General features: G+C 42.5%; 1 protein-coding gene across 15 annotated transcripts in view; it reads right to left on the bottom strand.

The window, feature by feature from the left end:
• Positions 1–3,653: 3,653 nt before the first annotated feature.
• MEE44 (Nucleotidyltransferase family protein) overlaps positions 3,654–16,046 on the bottom strand; it is a 45,652-nt gene continuing 33,259 nt past the window's right edge. For 5 of the 15 annotated variants that reach the window (XM_078586820.1, XM_078586832.1, XM_078586833.1 and 2 more), the window contains 6 exons: positions 7,995–8,158; positions 7,840–7,894; positions 7,552–7,604; positions 7,307–7,422; positions 6,990–7,100; positions 4,087–5,890 (listed from right to left, as the gene is read on the bottom strand). In XM_078586820.1, coding sequence (XP_078442946.1) covers positions 8,027–8,158 — 132 coding nt within the window. In that variant the 3' untranslated portion in view covers positions 4,087–5,890; positions 6,990–7,100; positions 7,307–7,422; ... (1 more) ...; positions 7,840–7,894; positions 7,995–8,026. Of the gene's footprint in view, positions 3,878–4,086; positions 5,891–6,338; positions 7,101–7,306; positions 7,423–7,551; positions 7,605–7,839; positions 7,929–7,994; positions 8,159–16,046 lie in introns of those variants that run through there. The other 10 variants (XM_078586830.1, XM_078586831.1, XM_078586827.1 and 7 more) reach the window with 9 other exon arrangements.

The raw sequence follows: 16,046 nt of genomic DNA, 5'->3' as shown, positions 1-16,046 counted from the left end.
TTTATCCTTGTACCTTCCTGGTTATCCCTTTTTGTCCTTTTTAATTATGTAATGCCAGTTTTGATCAAAAATATAGATTTCATAGAGTACTGATCCAAGATATGCAAAACCTATGAGGAAATCTGAGTTCCAAAGTTGAAAAAAAAGTGATTAAGAGAGAGAACAGAGTTAGAGAGCCCACTTCTGTGCCGGTAGAATATTAACTCCTTCAAATGGCACCCTTAGGTTCTGATGTGATTCCCTAAAACCATCGATAAAATATATGATCTTCACTTGCCATCATATAGCCCCTCTAGACCTTGTCCCTCTTTGGCAGACCACAGGTGTGAGGGAGGCTTCACTTGCCCAAATATATGATCTTCACTTGCCATCATGTAGCCCCTCTAGACCTTGTCCCTCTTTGGCAGACCACAAGTATGATGGAGGCTACAAGCACACCTCTCATAGTTCTCACAGCACCATCTAAGCCAAATACCAGACACTTTGCTCAGATCAAGTTAAAGGAAGTTTGGTCACTAGTCAAGGCCATTATCGGAGTTTCCTAAGGTCTATATCTGACAAGCCCGCTTCATCCCAAGCTGAGTAGGGATGATGATGATGATGATGATGAGCCATCCTTGTCATCATCGTCCAAGGCACAAATGAATGAAGATGATGAGCTTACCTCGCCATCATCATCCTAGATGATATACCCTGTGTTCACCTTCTTTCGAAAAGAAAGGCTGCTTCAAGATATTGGAATGTGCATATAATCCTGAGGACTTATGAAATCAAGAATGACGTCCAAACTGGTTGATTGAGGCAGTCTTTGTCAAAGACATCAACACAAAGTGAGATTTCTTACAAATGGTAATAGGATGCTGGATATCTTGATAATTTTTAGTCCAAGTAGATGGAACGATTACTTGACAAAATAACGACGCCTTCCTTGCAGCACAAATAGAAATCGTCGAAAGAACTTTTGTAGCCTTGAGAAGATTGCAGGAGGCCCCACAGAAGAAAAAAGTCTTGCATACTTCATATCGACAACTGAGGGTTAGGACCAAGAGATAGACTTGAATTTGATCAATCAAATTATCATTGTGACATCAATTGATCATTTGAGCATAATATTTGATAGATCAACATACTGAATTGTGCTTGTAATAGAGGATGATCTGATTGATCTACATACTCTGCCGTGATTACGCTAGATGACAAGCTGTTCGATCAATTATATCAGTACCAAATCAAACAAAATTGATCTGATCAAACATTTCGCAAAAACCTTACCAACATCTATGTCCTATAACAACTCTCTGGCATCCTTCCACTTATGTTCCCATTCCAATATCCGGCTGGCTTCACATTGAAAGTTTTCCCATCCAACTTGATAATCTATGAACTTAAAATGTGTTTCCCCAGTGTTACTTGTTGCTAGAAGAGGAGAGAGGAGAAGAGAAGAGGAGAGAAGGAGAGGAGGAGAGTGTCTTGAGAAAGAAGGAAGAGAGGTGAAGCTGGAAGGGAGGGGAAGTAGAGACCCGCGGAAGATAAACCATATTTTTGCAATAACTGTGAGTTTCCAATAAGTGCAGTTTTTCTCATTGAGTGGGACCCAAAAAAATGACTGTGAGTTTCCAACACTCCCCCTTCAGTAACATCCATCTTTACCATCATTAAAATGAAATATAAAATAAATTCATGGATCATTAAGGTGTAATATAGCTCTATGACTGATGAAGATATCATGCAACTTCATTTCGGTGCATATAGAAGTGAATAGTTGAGTGCTCACCCCTTCTGTTAAGCTGTCAGCAATTTGATTAGTTGACCCAACATATGTCAAGCATATGACTTCGGAGTCAAGCTTCTCCTTAATGAAGTGAAAATCAATCTTTACGTTTTGTGTGATCCAGTTATATGGGATCGTTGGCAATATCGATAGCGGCTTTATTTTCACAATATAAAATGAGTGGATAAGGACTCAAGAGATCCAATTCAAACAAAATTATTCATAGCCACAAAATTTCAAAAACACCAAGGGCCGTTGACCTATACTCTATCTCAGTATTAGATATAGCAACAACACTTTGTTTCTTACTTTGCCATAAGATAGGATTTGAGATAGAGTATAGGTCAACTTTTATTGAATCCTAGAGGAATTCCATATACTTCTTAGAGATCACCATGTAAAAATGCATCCTTAAACATCAAGTTAAGATAGAGGAATTCCAACTTTTATTTGCTGCAAATGAGATGATAATGCACATAGAACTCATCTTTGCAATAGGTACAAAAGTCTCTGCATTATCCAGGCTATAAGTTTGAACATAAACTTTTGCCACTAACCTAGCCTTCTATCAACCTACAATTCCATTTGGAGTTTGTTTCATAGTGAATACCCACTTGCATCCCTCTAACTTCTTCCCCTCAGCATAGTAGGTTCTCACATTTCATTACTTTAATTAGCATCCATTTCTTCGAGCATTACGTGCTTCCACTTCGGATCTTCCCACACTGATTTCCAGCTACTAGGAACACTTATGGAAAATAGAGATTCAATTAAGCATTTGTGAAATGTTTCAAAGGCTGCATAAGACACAAAGTTTGCAGTATCATGTTCGTACACAAACCGTCCAAAATTTTAGAAGACTGTGATGTGTCTAAATTTGTTGATGGCTCATTGGGCAGTTCATTAAAATATTCAGAATTATGTGGACAGGGTGGTCAAGCTAATTCAGATGTTGTAGGGGTCTCTCCATCGATTGTATGGGATTTTTGAAATAGTTATTCCACTTGCTGTTGAGCTCGTATGATTTGAGTGACCGGTTGGAGGTTCTGATATATAGAACGAGCTTAAGGTTGATCTTCAAGTCATTCCTCTATTGTCACATCTTCAATGGGAGAAATCAAATTAGATGATTAATTCTCATGAAAAATCACATCCTTACTCCTATTTTTATCATGAAGGAGACCAACATTTGTATCCCTTTTGGGTGGGAGAATATCCTGAATATACACATTTGATGGCTCGAGGGTCAATTTTACTTAAGAGTGTCAATGATCCTGCAAAAAACATATACAACTAAATACCTTTGAAGGTACAATAAATGAATTGCTACCCTACATCCATCCGATGAGAGTCTTGTACCCCAACACTTGAAGTGGAATACATAGACAGATGTGAGCACAGCCTCGTTCCAAAGAAACTTTAGAACATTTATCGAAAACATCAAGCAGCGAGCCACCTCCAATAAATGTCTATTCTTCTGTTCAATTATTCTATTCTGGGCAGGTGTACTTATGCAAGACGTTTGGTGTATAATCTCATAAAATCACAGATAGTCTTGGAATTCACATGACATGTATTTTATGTCATTGGCTGAGCGAAGGGCCTTAGCCATAGGCAAGTATTGTGTTCATATCATATTATAAAATGATTGAAAGCATGTAAAGGCTTCACTCTTACCATTTCATTTGATATATCCAAGTGTGGCTACTAAAACCATCAATAAATGAAATGAAACCAATGATGACTTGAAATCGAGGGCATGCCACATGGTTCCCAAACATCAGAAGGAATGCTTTCGAATGTGGATGAACAGGATATGAGCGATGATTACGGGTAAAACCATCCAATGAGACTTGTATGGTTTGCTAGTACACAATCATCACACACAAATTGTGATTTGTTACATTTATCAAACAACATTGGACAAATACATTTCAAAATATCACACGGTATGTGACAGGGCCTACAAAGGGGCAAATTTAGTTCATGTTTGGGAGAAGAGACTGGTAATAACCCATTGTTAGTGACGTTATGGCGTTCCCCGGCATCCTAATAGATTCAGTTACACTCTGTGCCAATCCCAAATGTTCTCCCAAATTTGAGTTCCTGAAGGACATAATAATTTTTATAAAAGCTTGCTACACAGTGAAGTTTATGAGGGCGCTAACAGAGATTAAAAATTTTGGTACATACACAATAGGTGGAAGAGCCAATGTATCAGTACATTTCATAAAGCTGCTACGAGAAATAGAGACAAATGATCTGTCAACTAGCCGTACTTTATCACGACCAGAAAATTCAGTATAAGAAATGAATTCTCTCAAACGTCTCATCATATGATTGGATGCTCCAGATTCAACAATACATGGAGATAAGTCATAGCAAGTAAAAACATATAACTGACTGCCACTGTCAGACTGTAAAGAAATAACTCTCCATGGTTGAGTTGGGAAAACCTGCATTTGTACTTGATGGTCTTGCTTTGGAAACATGAGTGGAGGATTGTAGGCTCTCTCATCATCAGGTCTTCAGGAGAAGTAGAAGAAAAATAAGCATAGGTTGTGGACTCCCTCTACCACTACCCCAAGTGGATCGCCCACTATTAGCATGTCGTGTATGACCTCAACCTCACACAATGGACTAGTCAGGACAACCATGTAAATCATAACAATATGATCAAATATAGCCATGCTTATGGAAATAATCACAGGTTATTGCCATAAGTACCATATTGTCTGGGCATAGAGCCCTCACCACAAGTCGGTCCAGAAAAGTACCAGAAGAATTCACAGGCTGGGCAATGAGAGCAAAGTGTGAGGCAAACCATTGGGGAAATAGTTTCTTCAAAAGTAATCTTTGAAATAGCCTCATCAAGTCAAGCTGAGTATTCCTGAACGATAATGCTCAACAAGTTCACCATTTAAATCATCTTGAAAATCGACCAACCGAAGAAGTTCGGGCCGACTCTAATAGAATTGTAAGGTTCAGTATGAATAAAAGGAAAATAGTAACCAAAACAATTCCATTAACGACGAAGTTCTCCAACATAATCAGTCACTGACTTAGTGCCGTGGATACATGTCCCAAATTCATGTTGTACCCTGTGAGCATGTAAAATGTTATGCCCATGAAAATACAGTTTAGAGATAGCCTTTTGAGGAACACAATAGACCCAAATCAGATATGGACGATCAAACAATTCGAATAAAGTATAATGAATGACTTCACCAAGGCACTACTACAACAAAAATTTACTGCAACACCACCAAATAATTTCTCTGAGATACATCAACAAAGAGATTGACATGCTATTGGCATTTGTTAACAGATTGACATACATCAACATTTGTTAACGGCAAACTATTTTTTATTCAGCTGACGAAATCCACCATAAGAGATTGACTGGGCTGCAGGAGCCAGACTAGCTCTGATACCATGTTGATTACAAAAGGAGAGGAGAGGAGAATGTAGTTCAAAGTTTTTGAGAGAGAAGGAAGAAGGAAGAAGCTGGAAGGGAGGGGAAGTAGAGAGCCACAGAAGAGAAACCCTCTTTTTGCCATAACCTATCCAAAGGCTCACTCCTAAAATAAGTAGGGTTTTTCTGCCTTGGAGTGGGACCCACGACAGTGACTAAGAGTTCACAGCATTACCTTTAGAAGATGAAAAGGCAAGAGGAAAATATCACATCCAGAGCATGAAAGAGTTCCTGGGATCCTGATACAGTTTTTTAGATGGAGAGAGATAATGATGTTCATGATTTACTTAAATGAACGTTATCACAAGTTTTTTTAACTAAGTAATGCACAAAAGTAAGTAATTTCCGAGGCAAACATCAAATATTTATAGCATGGAATAATCATGAAAACAGCACAAACCAAAACGCTTTAAGAACTAAATGTCTAACATCCATGTAAACCACAGAAATTTTAGCTTAATTCAGACCTCCCATCAGTCCACTGTACCTTAAAGAATCTTTGATGTTCTACTCCCAAGGCTTGTCGTCTGCTGACTGATATTTTGTCGTACTAAAAATGTATGGAAAGATTCTTTCCTTTCAAATGCGTGCTGGAGAAGACTAAGATGCTAGAGAGCATGAAACAAGGCGAGATTGACATTGTTCTGTGGATACAAAAATCCGCAGGTAAAAAAATGCCACAAAACCAGGACTGGGCGACAGGTAATACTAAGTATAAAGGTGAGAAAAAAATGCACTCTTTTTTTTTTGAAGAAATGGCGATCTTGAGTTTGTGAAATAGAGGAGGAGAATACCTACTTCTGTGCCACAGACTTAGTTGTACAAGTAATCACTCAGCTGAAAATGGAGAAAAGGCAAAGTTTCTTATTTTTCTCTTTTTAATACTTCCTGTCATTTTCCATAGTGCGATCCAATCCTGGATCGATCAGCCACAGTTGAATCTTTTCATGATTGGTATTTCAATCAACATAATGGCCCAGATTTTATCAACACAATATGACCTTATCTCGAAATCGTGTACTGGATTGGTCTGTGAGCCTCACAATCTGATATATATGGTAACAAATTCGGTAAAAGACTCAAATAACGTACCAAGAGCTGGATCTGCTGCCTCAGATCCTCACCGATCACTTGGCATTCGACCCCCACCTGCCGCTTCTGTCTCTATTCGCTCTGGCAGCCAAGACACCTCTAAGGAGTTTCACGTAGAATGCAACCCGCATTCCCAGTGACGGTCCCTTGCTCCCTCTTTGAAACCAATTCGGTGTCCTTCCTCTGTCCACATCTCACATTTTAAACTGACCTAACCCCCACATTCACAAATCACCTGCCAGATTTAGTCATCATGTGGGGGCCACATGATGGCTAAAGTGTGTCCACCTCAAGCCGGTATCTAATTGAGGCCAGAATTATGTCCTCATCATGGACTGAAAACGATTGTTCAAAGCCGTGATCCAAACAATCATTTGATTGATCAGATCGGCTCTCCAACCTCTACTGAGGATTATTGGTTTTCTTGATGAACTCAGCTGTATTGTCATATTGAAACAGTTACAAGGAAAGCTAAGGTAGGAAAACATTGACTGTGAGAACAACAGTCATCTTGTTCTTTTTCCATGTAACTGATCTTAAAAGTCATCTTGTGCGGGGTCAACATTAACTCACTTCTGACTGGAGAAAAAAATGAGTGTATTTCTCCATGTAAATTGCAAGAACTGACAGAACAAGGGACAATAATTTCACCTTTCCGCTTCCATGACTATATCAAATTATTCATCCATATAAGCTGACTTGATATAGCCCGTTGGGATAGAGCTTGGCTATACAAAACTATGAACTCCCACGCTGGAAGATCTGTAAAAATAAGAAACAGATTTAGAAATTTTGATCATGCCAAGAGACAAGTTGAGGACAGCATTACTGTTCAAGGAATGTTCATAAGATTGGATTCTTAAAGAGTAAAAATGGATTATTTAAAAATTTTATTTTCTGGAAGTGAATCAACCTTTTTCCACTTGGAAAAGAAAAAAATAGCTTTCCCGTGAGGCTAATGTCCATACCTGATCTCAATGAGGGAAGACTGATGCTTCTTGGCTAGAATCTTGTTTATATGGTTGAATCATGCAGTGCCAGTGACAACTGTTTCTCTCAGGAACCAATGACAAAGTGAAAAGATCTGTAAAATAAACAATATAACAAATAAACAATATATCAAGGGTAATTTTCAAACATTATGATCATTACTTTGACTTCAATCACATTTAAAAATATCAAAGAACGAGGCTAAGGAGAAAAGGCTTCTTACCAGCGTAAAGATTCAGGATAATGGGAAGAGGCTTTTTCCATGGCATGCACAGGCTGTAGAGACAAGTGTAAAAAATAGATCATTCCAGAAGAGATGAAGAAAAACAGAACTTAATTGTCATACAAATATTTTTCTTATGCAGGGATTAGAAAAAGGCAATTTAGAATCTTAAAGAAAGCACTTGATTTCTCCATCAAGAAGCATCGACTTAGAATTTTAGATTGGAACAGGAAATTTAAATTTGAAGATGGCTGAGAAGATGAATGAAGAATTAGATATACAACTTACCCATTTGGAATGTTTCGTCGCATTAATTTATTCAGCGCCCAGAATATTGAATTCTCTGCTGGATGGCAGGTCAAAGGCAGCCTATAAATCTGGGAAAAAATATGGCATGCTACAGAGAGAAGCAAACCAAAAGCATCTCTAAAGAATATACTTACTTGCTTTGAGTGTGGAACAATTTTTGGAGTGTTCAACTGTACTCGCAATCTATGCTTGGAATAATTTTTCGTAATAAAGTAAAGGGCATCCGACCTTTTGAATCATTGTTGTCCGGAAGGGATGACAATTGTCTATCCATCGTCGTATATGCATCCGCAAAAGCCTGCAAAATGTGACTCATAAGTCCATCCATGGAAACCAAGTTTCACGTCAAGTTGCTTGTGACTGCAATACATTCATCATGTTAAATACATGGGGTCAACAAAACCATGTCTCGACAAAAAAATATATATAAAAAGGAATCTAAAAGGCATGGCTTATGGCGTCTAACTCATAATGAGAAGAAAATTCTTCACATGTTTGTGTTCAGAGAAAGTTCAAATAAGGCCTTTCTGAAGGTAAGGCTCTTAGATCCTCATCGTTCAAGCAGTAAAAAATACACATAATGGAGGAAATAGAGGAAAATGGAAAACTGAAATTCAATATAGGGTTTAATGAAACTCTTCCACAAATTTATTGAACCAAGATACAGTTGCATTCAGGATCACAACAGCATTATGCCCCATATCTGAAAATAGGTATTTACATTTAAATATAAACGTTACCCAAGGACATCCATTATTTTGTTTTTTCAGTTTTTCCCGAACGGTTTATTTATCTATGTTTTAGTTCTTCCGTGTGTTTTTGTTTCATAGTAAGATTTCCCTAAGTATATCCCGGTGAGTTGTAGTGTTGAAGATAAGATCGTAATATCCTTTTAGGATAAATAGTACTTACTATATAACGGTATGGGGACACATTGTAACATGAGTTTGACTTTTCATTCTATTATGTTTGGTCTTGCCAACTCCTAGGGTGTGCAGAGTAACCCAGCCGCCCTGCTGTCTGCTGTACCACTATCCTGTTCTACCCCTCAACATCTCTTCCACCATCTCTCTATCTCAATTATGCATTGATAAGCCTCTGATGACGACTTATCGACGCAAGAGAAGATGAAAAAACGGCATCACACGTGCATGTGAGTTTAAATAAAGGTGGGATGGAGGCTCTATATTAAGAAAGGGGGCATTGACAGTTACGGCATTTGAGAAGTTCATCAACAACCCCGGAAGAGGGATATCTTCCTGCCTTCTCCAGTGAGAGGAACCAATCCGGTTGTCCTCGTCAGATCTGATATAACTAGAAGACTGATTCAGCTTCTCGATTGCTTCATCTACTTCTGGTTTTATGTCCTGATCTCTGTTCTTGCCTGGAACTATTGAGACATAATCTCCATCCATATTTAGGCATATTCTATTACATCTGGGATGATTCTCTATCTGTTTCTGCTTATTCGTGATCGGCTCTTTCTGGAGTTTGTGAGTGTTACTTATCAAGGGACCTCGTCAAGTCGATATATTTTCCTTTATGTTTCTTTTATTTTTTATCTGTATTTCCTGTTAAGTACTTTCTATGTATAAGTGTCTCAGGCCTAGTAAGTGGGGCCCACTGTGTAACCCATAAAACTATGGGTACAAATTAAGAAAGTAAGTTATTTTTCCTTCCAAAACCCTATCCGACGAATTCCAGCTGTGGAAGCTCGACCATGAGGGAGCTGGACTGTGTTCCTAACACTTATCACTTAACAGGATCTCAGATCATATCACAGAGTCTCAACATGCATTCTCTCTGCCGTCTCAAACCCTCCGGTTAATCTTCTCTACGCACTTCAGTGACCTCTAATTAAGGATCATCGGGTTCCCTGTTCCTATAAATCAGATTACTTCCGAGTGCATCGGGCCTGATCCAAAAACCTCTATTATAACTGGTTCTTTGTTGAAAGAATCTATGATAACTTGTATTTAAACCCAATTAGATGGAGTACTGTGATGAACCGTGCTTGCAAATTCCAAGGGGCTTGGCGGCATCCGAGCTTTATGGGTGGCAGAGTTTAAAAAAATGTATAGTAAACTGCTTTGAATCGAGACAAGGTAGACTTAGAACTTTCAGGAGAGACTGCAATAATATCGAGATGATTGAAAATTCTTCAGCATTGAATGCCATTTACCAAAAAAGTGCTATATTTTACTTGGATCCAAGTCTTAAATAGGGAAATGGCTCTCGCTTCCAACACCCAAAATGAGGGTGAGGCATGGCCTTCTCATCACTCTGAATGCCCAAATGCTCCTTAAGGTGATTTGTTGACACTTAAGTTCTTTTTGTAACTAATAGTCCCATATGGGAAATTCTTAACTAGCCCATTAGGGCTCCCTATATAAACTCTTATAATCCCCTCTTATCTTTAATCAATTGGTTTTCTCTTCCTCAAACCTGTTTCTTGGTTCAACATGGTATCAGAGCCGAAACCCTAGATTTCGGACTCGTCCTCGGCTCTCTCCTTCAACGTCCTCGGCTCGTCGTCGTCCTCGTCCTTGGCTCTCTCTCTCTCTCTCGCGCGGACCGACCGACCGACCTACCGACTGACCGGCTCTTCGCGCACGGATTCTCTCTCTCGCGCGGCCGTTCTTCTTCGTGCGGCCGTTGAGGTACCTTCTTCGTGCGCCCTTCTTCGTGCGGAGTAGCCTCTCTGCTCGCGACCGTCTCCACTCTGCACACAGCCGCCTCTCCTCACACGGTTGCCTCTCTGCGCGCATCCGCGGGTGACCTAGTTCATTCGGGTTCTCCGGCGCCTCGATCCGTGCTGTCCGATGTGTGAAGAACAGACCTCTGCCTCTCAGACATCTGGGATGACTCCGATGCATTCTCCTGTGCCTCCGACAGCGGCTGCATCGACTCGTCTCACCGGTCCAGCACCATTTACTTTGCCCAAGATGCCGCCTAATGGAATTTTCGCCGGCTTCAACCTCCTTCAATGGCGACAGTACGTGCAGATCACTCTAAAAGGACGACTAATGCGTCATTTAACGGAAGACGGACCACCGGTGACGGACCTAGCATACTATGATTGGCTTGACGTTGAAGGAGTCGTTCAGCGCTGGCTACTTGACAGTATCGCCCCTAATATTAAGGGGGAGTTTCTGTCTTTGGCGAGTGCTCGAGCCATCTGGGAAGCCGCCCTCAACAGCCACTCTAAGAGGAACAACATTGCCATTTTGTATGAATTGGTGCATCGGGCTGCTAACCTTCGTCAAGGAGATTGGACGGTATTGGAGTACAGTAACAAACTCACCTCTTTGTGGAATGAGATCGACCATTACATGCCACCGGAGGTGGATTCGGTGGAGCGGGGGTATGTGCTACAGCTTCGTGTGTTTCAATTCCTGATGGGTCTCAACCCGGAAAATGAATCACTACGTGGCCAGCTTATTCATCGGGAGAAGATGCTTACCTACCAAGATGCACTCCGGAGTGTACGGATTGAGGAGTCTCGGTTTCAGCAGGCACCTTCCCTCACCTCGGCGTTTGCGGCTACACCGGCCGCGGCTACTCATGCTTCATCACCGAATTCTTCCGCTCGAGGGACTTCATCTCGCTCGAAGGAGTCTCCCACACTCTTCTGCAATTATTGCAAGAAGAGGGGTCACTCAAAGGAAACCTGCTTCAAGCTCCAATGGAAGCGGACTCAACAGAGTCACCTTGCTGCCGCTGCCCCTCCTGCCAGCTCACCGAGCGTGCCGAATCCAGGACAAGTGCCTATGCCGTTTACTCTGCTTCCGGCCAATGCCTCCTCATCTCCTAGCTTCACTCCTGAGGAAATGGAGCGTCTTCGACATCTTCTTGATCCTCCCATCGTGGGCTCATGTTCTTTAGCTCACACAGGTACGTCCACCACTCTTGCCTCTCCAACCTTGACTTCCGGAAATTTTCCTTCTTCATCTTCCACTTGGCTTCTTGATTCCGGTGCCACCGCTCATATGACTCCTAATCCTCGAGCTTTTTCAACCTATGAACCCGTTTCTAGTCATTCCAAAGTCAAAACCGCCTCTGGAGATCTTCTCACCGTCGCGGGTGTTGGTCGTGTTACTCTTTCCCCTTCTATGAAACTTTCGAACGTTCTTCATGTTCCTCGTCTTGCTCATCATCTCCTATCTCTATCCCGACTTGTTCCTGATCTAAACCATGATCTCACCTTTTCTCCAAATTCCTGTTTTTATCGTGACAAGGTGTCGGGGGAGACGATTTCACTTGCTGAGGAGCGTGAGGGGCTCTATCTTGTTCGACCTTCTTCCTCTTCTCTTGCTGTTGCTGCGGCTGCTGTTTCCCTCTCGGCGTCTCGTGACCAATTGTGGCTTCTTCATCGACGCCTCGGACATCCCTCTTTTGACACCCTTTATCGTCTATTTCCTAAACTTTTCCAGGGTCACGCTGTTGACCATTTTGTTTGTGACGCATGTCGAATTGCTAAACATCATCGCACCACATATCCTTTATCTTCATCTTGTGCATCCACGCCTTTTTCTCTTGTTCATACCGATGTTTGGGGTCCGGCCCCCTTCACAGCACTTCTGGCGCTCGATGGCATGTTATTTTCGTTGACGACGCTACCCGTTTCACGTGGGCTTACCTTTTAAAACACAAATCCCAACTTTCCACTATCATTCCCCAGTTTTACTCCCTTATTCAAACCCAATTCTCCACCTCCATCCGTCGCTTCCACTCCGACAACGCCAGAGACTGTCAATTCTACCCTCACCCATTACTTCCAACAAAACGGCATTGTTCACGAAACATCTTGTCCCTATACGCCTCAGCAGAATGGTGTTGCAGAACGGAAATTTCGCTCCATCTTTGATACGACCCGGAGCCTCCTGTTCCATATGCATGTTCCCAAGTATTTTTGGGGAGAAGCCGTTCTCACCGCCATCCATCTTCTCAACCGCCTTCCTTCTCGTGCCCTCAACCATTCCCCCCCTATTGACTGCCTCCAGCGCTTCTTTCCCACCACTTCCCTCAAAACAAACCTCACTCCACGTGTCTTTGGGTGCGTCTGCTTTGTCCCTAACAATCAGCTCGGTCGCGACAAGCTTGACCCTCGCGCCATTCAGTGCATTTTCATTGGATATTCCGTTACCCAAAAGGGTTATCGGTGCTACCATCCGCCTTCCCGTCGCTTCTTTGTCACCAAAGATGCTACCTTTGATGAGTTTACTCCTTACTATCCCTCCTCCACGGTACCACCTTCTTTACCTCCTCAGCCGGACCCGCTCGAGTTCCTTATCCTCCCTCCTCTTTCCTCCTCAGTCACTTCTACGACAGTCCCGTCTTCCTCCCCGGCCCCTTCACCTCCAGCCGCACCATCGTCCCCGGCCTTCCCCGGCACCGCGTCAATTCCCATTGAAGAGCCATCCAAATCTCCTCCGGATTCTCATGCAACACCCGTGGATCTTTCTCCACAACCCTCTTCTCCCCAACCACCTTCTTCTGCTCCTCATCCACTTCCTCCTGTTCCTCCTCCGGGTGTTCCTACGAATCTACCACGCTGTCCTCCGGAAAAACGCTATGGCCTCACCTATATCTCTCGCCTCATGCTTCATCCTCTACCTCCCAAGACACTCCACCGGAATCTTCCTTGGCCCTTGTGCCTCCTTCCCGCTCTCCTCCTTTATATCCTTTAACTAATTACGTTTCCTTCCATCGTCTCTCCAAACCATACCATGCACTGCTTACCTCCATTGACTCCATCTCCCTTCCGAAGACGGTGGACGTTGCCTTATCCTTGCCTCATTGGCGTCGGGCTATGGAGGAGGAGCTTCAAGCTCTTGCCCTAAATGATACGTGGGATCTTGTTCCTCTCCCACTGGGCAAGCATTTGGTTGATAGCCGTTGGGTCTATGCTGAAAAGCAAAACTCCATGGTACGATTGAGAGGCATAAGGCACGCCTTGTTGCAAAAGGCTTTACGCAGAAATATGGCGTCGATTATCAGGAAACATTTTCTCCAGTGGCCAAGCTGAACACTGTCTGCATTCTCCTGGCTCTTGCTGCAGACCGTGGCTGGGTATTGCAGCAATATGGCGTCAAGAATGCCTTTCTTCATGGCGACTTGACTGAGGAAATCTATATGGCTCTTCCTCTTGGGTATGCTTCCTTGGTCCCCTCTACTCCTTCCTCGGTTGTTTGCCGCTTGAAGAAGGCACTATATGGCTTGAAACAATCTCCTCGCACTTGGTTTGGTCGTTTCACTACGGCCATGAGGCGTCTTGGATATTGCCAGTGCAATGGGGATCACACCCTCTTCTACCATCATTCCATGTCAGGGGGAGTCGCTATCCTTCTGGTCTACGTGGATGACATCATTATTACGGGTGATGCTACGGAGGCTATTACACAACTGGCGGCCTATCTATCGTCGGAATTTGCTATTCGCCACCTTGGCCCGTTGAGGTATTTTCTTGGCATTGAAGTTGCATACTCTTCTGTCGGGATTTTCATTTGTCAGCGGAAGTACACGGTGGATCTTCTTCATGAGCTTGGAAAGGAGGATTCCAGGCCCATTACTACACCTATTGACGCTAATCACCGCCTTGGCGCCAATGAGAATGAAGATCCTGCAGAGCCTGGACAGTACCGACGACTTGTGGGCAAGCTAATCTACCTCACCCACACGCGACCTGATATTGCATATTCTGTGGGGGTTCTCAGTCAGTTCATGCAGACTCCTCGCATGAGTCATCTTCACGCTGCTCATCGACTTCTTCGGTTCTTAAAGGGCACAGTTGGTCGTGGACTTTTGATCTGCCGCCACAGTGGTCTTCGCCTAGAGGTATATACCGATGCGGATTACGCAGGGTCCATTGTTGATCGTCGGTCTACCTCAGGATATTGCACCTTCTTGGGCGGCAATCTTATTACATGGAGGAGTAAGAAGCAGAAGGTGGTGTCTCGATCCAGTGCCGAAGCGGAGTTTCGTGCGCTCGCACATGGTCTTTGTGAGGCACTTTGGATCACAAAGATCCTACGTGAGCTACGTTGTCCGGTTTCCTCTCCCGTCCAGCTGTACTGCGACAACAAGTCGGCCATCAGCATTGCCCATGATCCAGTCCAGCATGACTGCACGAAGCACATAGAGATTGATCGACACTTCATAAAAGAGAAACTAGAGTCGGGAAAATTCTGCCTGCCGTATGTGCCTTCAGCAGATCAGATCGCAGACATCTTCACCAAAGGGCTCCATGCCCCTAGGTTTGAGGAGCTTTGTGGCAAGCTGGGTGTGGAAAACATCCACGCTCCAGCTTGAGGGGGAGTGTTGACACTTAAGTTCTTTTTGTAACTAATACTCCCATATGGGACATTCTTAACTAGCCCATTAGGGCTCCCCTATATAAACTCTTGTAATCCCCTCTTATCTTTAATCAAGTTGGTTTTCTCTTCCTCAAACCTGTTTCTTGGTTCAACATGATTTACTGCACGGCTTGTGTCACCTTAGTCTAAGTGTGACAACATAATCTTCTACCTTTATCCATGCACTTCCCTTAACCTTTGTCAAAATATTCGCAAATAGACTGTTTCTGGCTTTAAAGCCCATTTAAAAACACTTCTCCATTGTAAAATGGCTCCATTCACCAATGGAACTGATACAAACCTGCCCAACAAATACTTCAGGAGCTCAAATATCACTAAGAGCACAGACGCAGGGCCATATTTAGCACGGGCCAATTCCTACATAAATAAGAGGGAGAGAGAAGCCACAAACTAGATGGAGCTGTAGAGATCCTCCAAGACCAGAAAGAAGGAAGTCAATCTGGCACTTCTTCGATAAAAAGCTAAGCCAATCCAATGACTTTTTTGAGCGAAGACGGTGCCAATCTGGCCAAATCTTGTTACACAGGAATAGGATCTCTATTATTTTTCTCTATCTCTAGTGAATTACAATCCCTCATTTTTGGATTCGCCTTTGAACAGAGACTACAACACTTTGATATCTAAAGTGATCTATCTGAACTTCGTTTAAAGATTTTGAATCTATTTGAGTGGAATCTTTGGGGTTCTACATCAGGAGCTCTCTTTTAATTCCGTACGACGTTTGGTTCTGAAGTTACGATGCATGTTCAATCTAAAAGACCAAATAAAATAAATTCAGATTCATGTAAGAAATCCAAAATACAATTTTGG

This window comes from Wolffia australiana, chromosome 14 (genome assembly GCF_029677425.1).
Source record: "Wolffia australiana isolate 7733 chromosome 14, ASM2967742v1".
In the NCBI taxonomy this organism is placed as follows: domain Eukaryota; kingdom Viridiplantae; phylum Streptophyta; class Magnoliopsida; order Alismatales; family Araceae; genus Wolffia; species Wolffia australiana.
The sequence above is the reverse complement of the archived record's forward strand: the minus strand, read 5'-3'. Positions and strand labels throughout refer to the sequence as shown.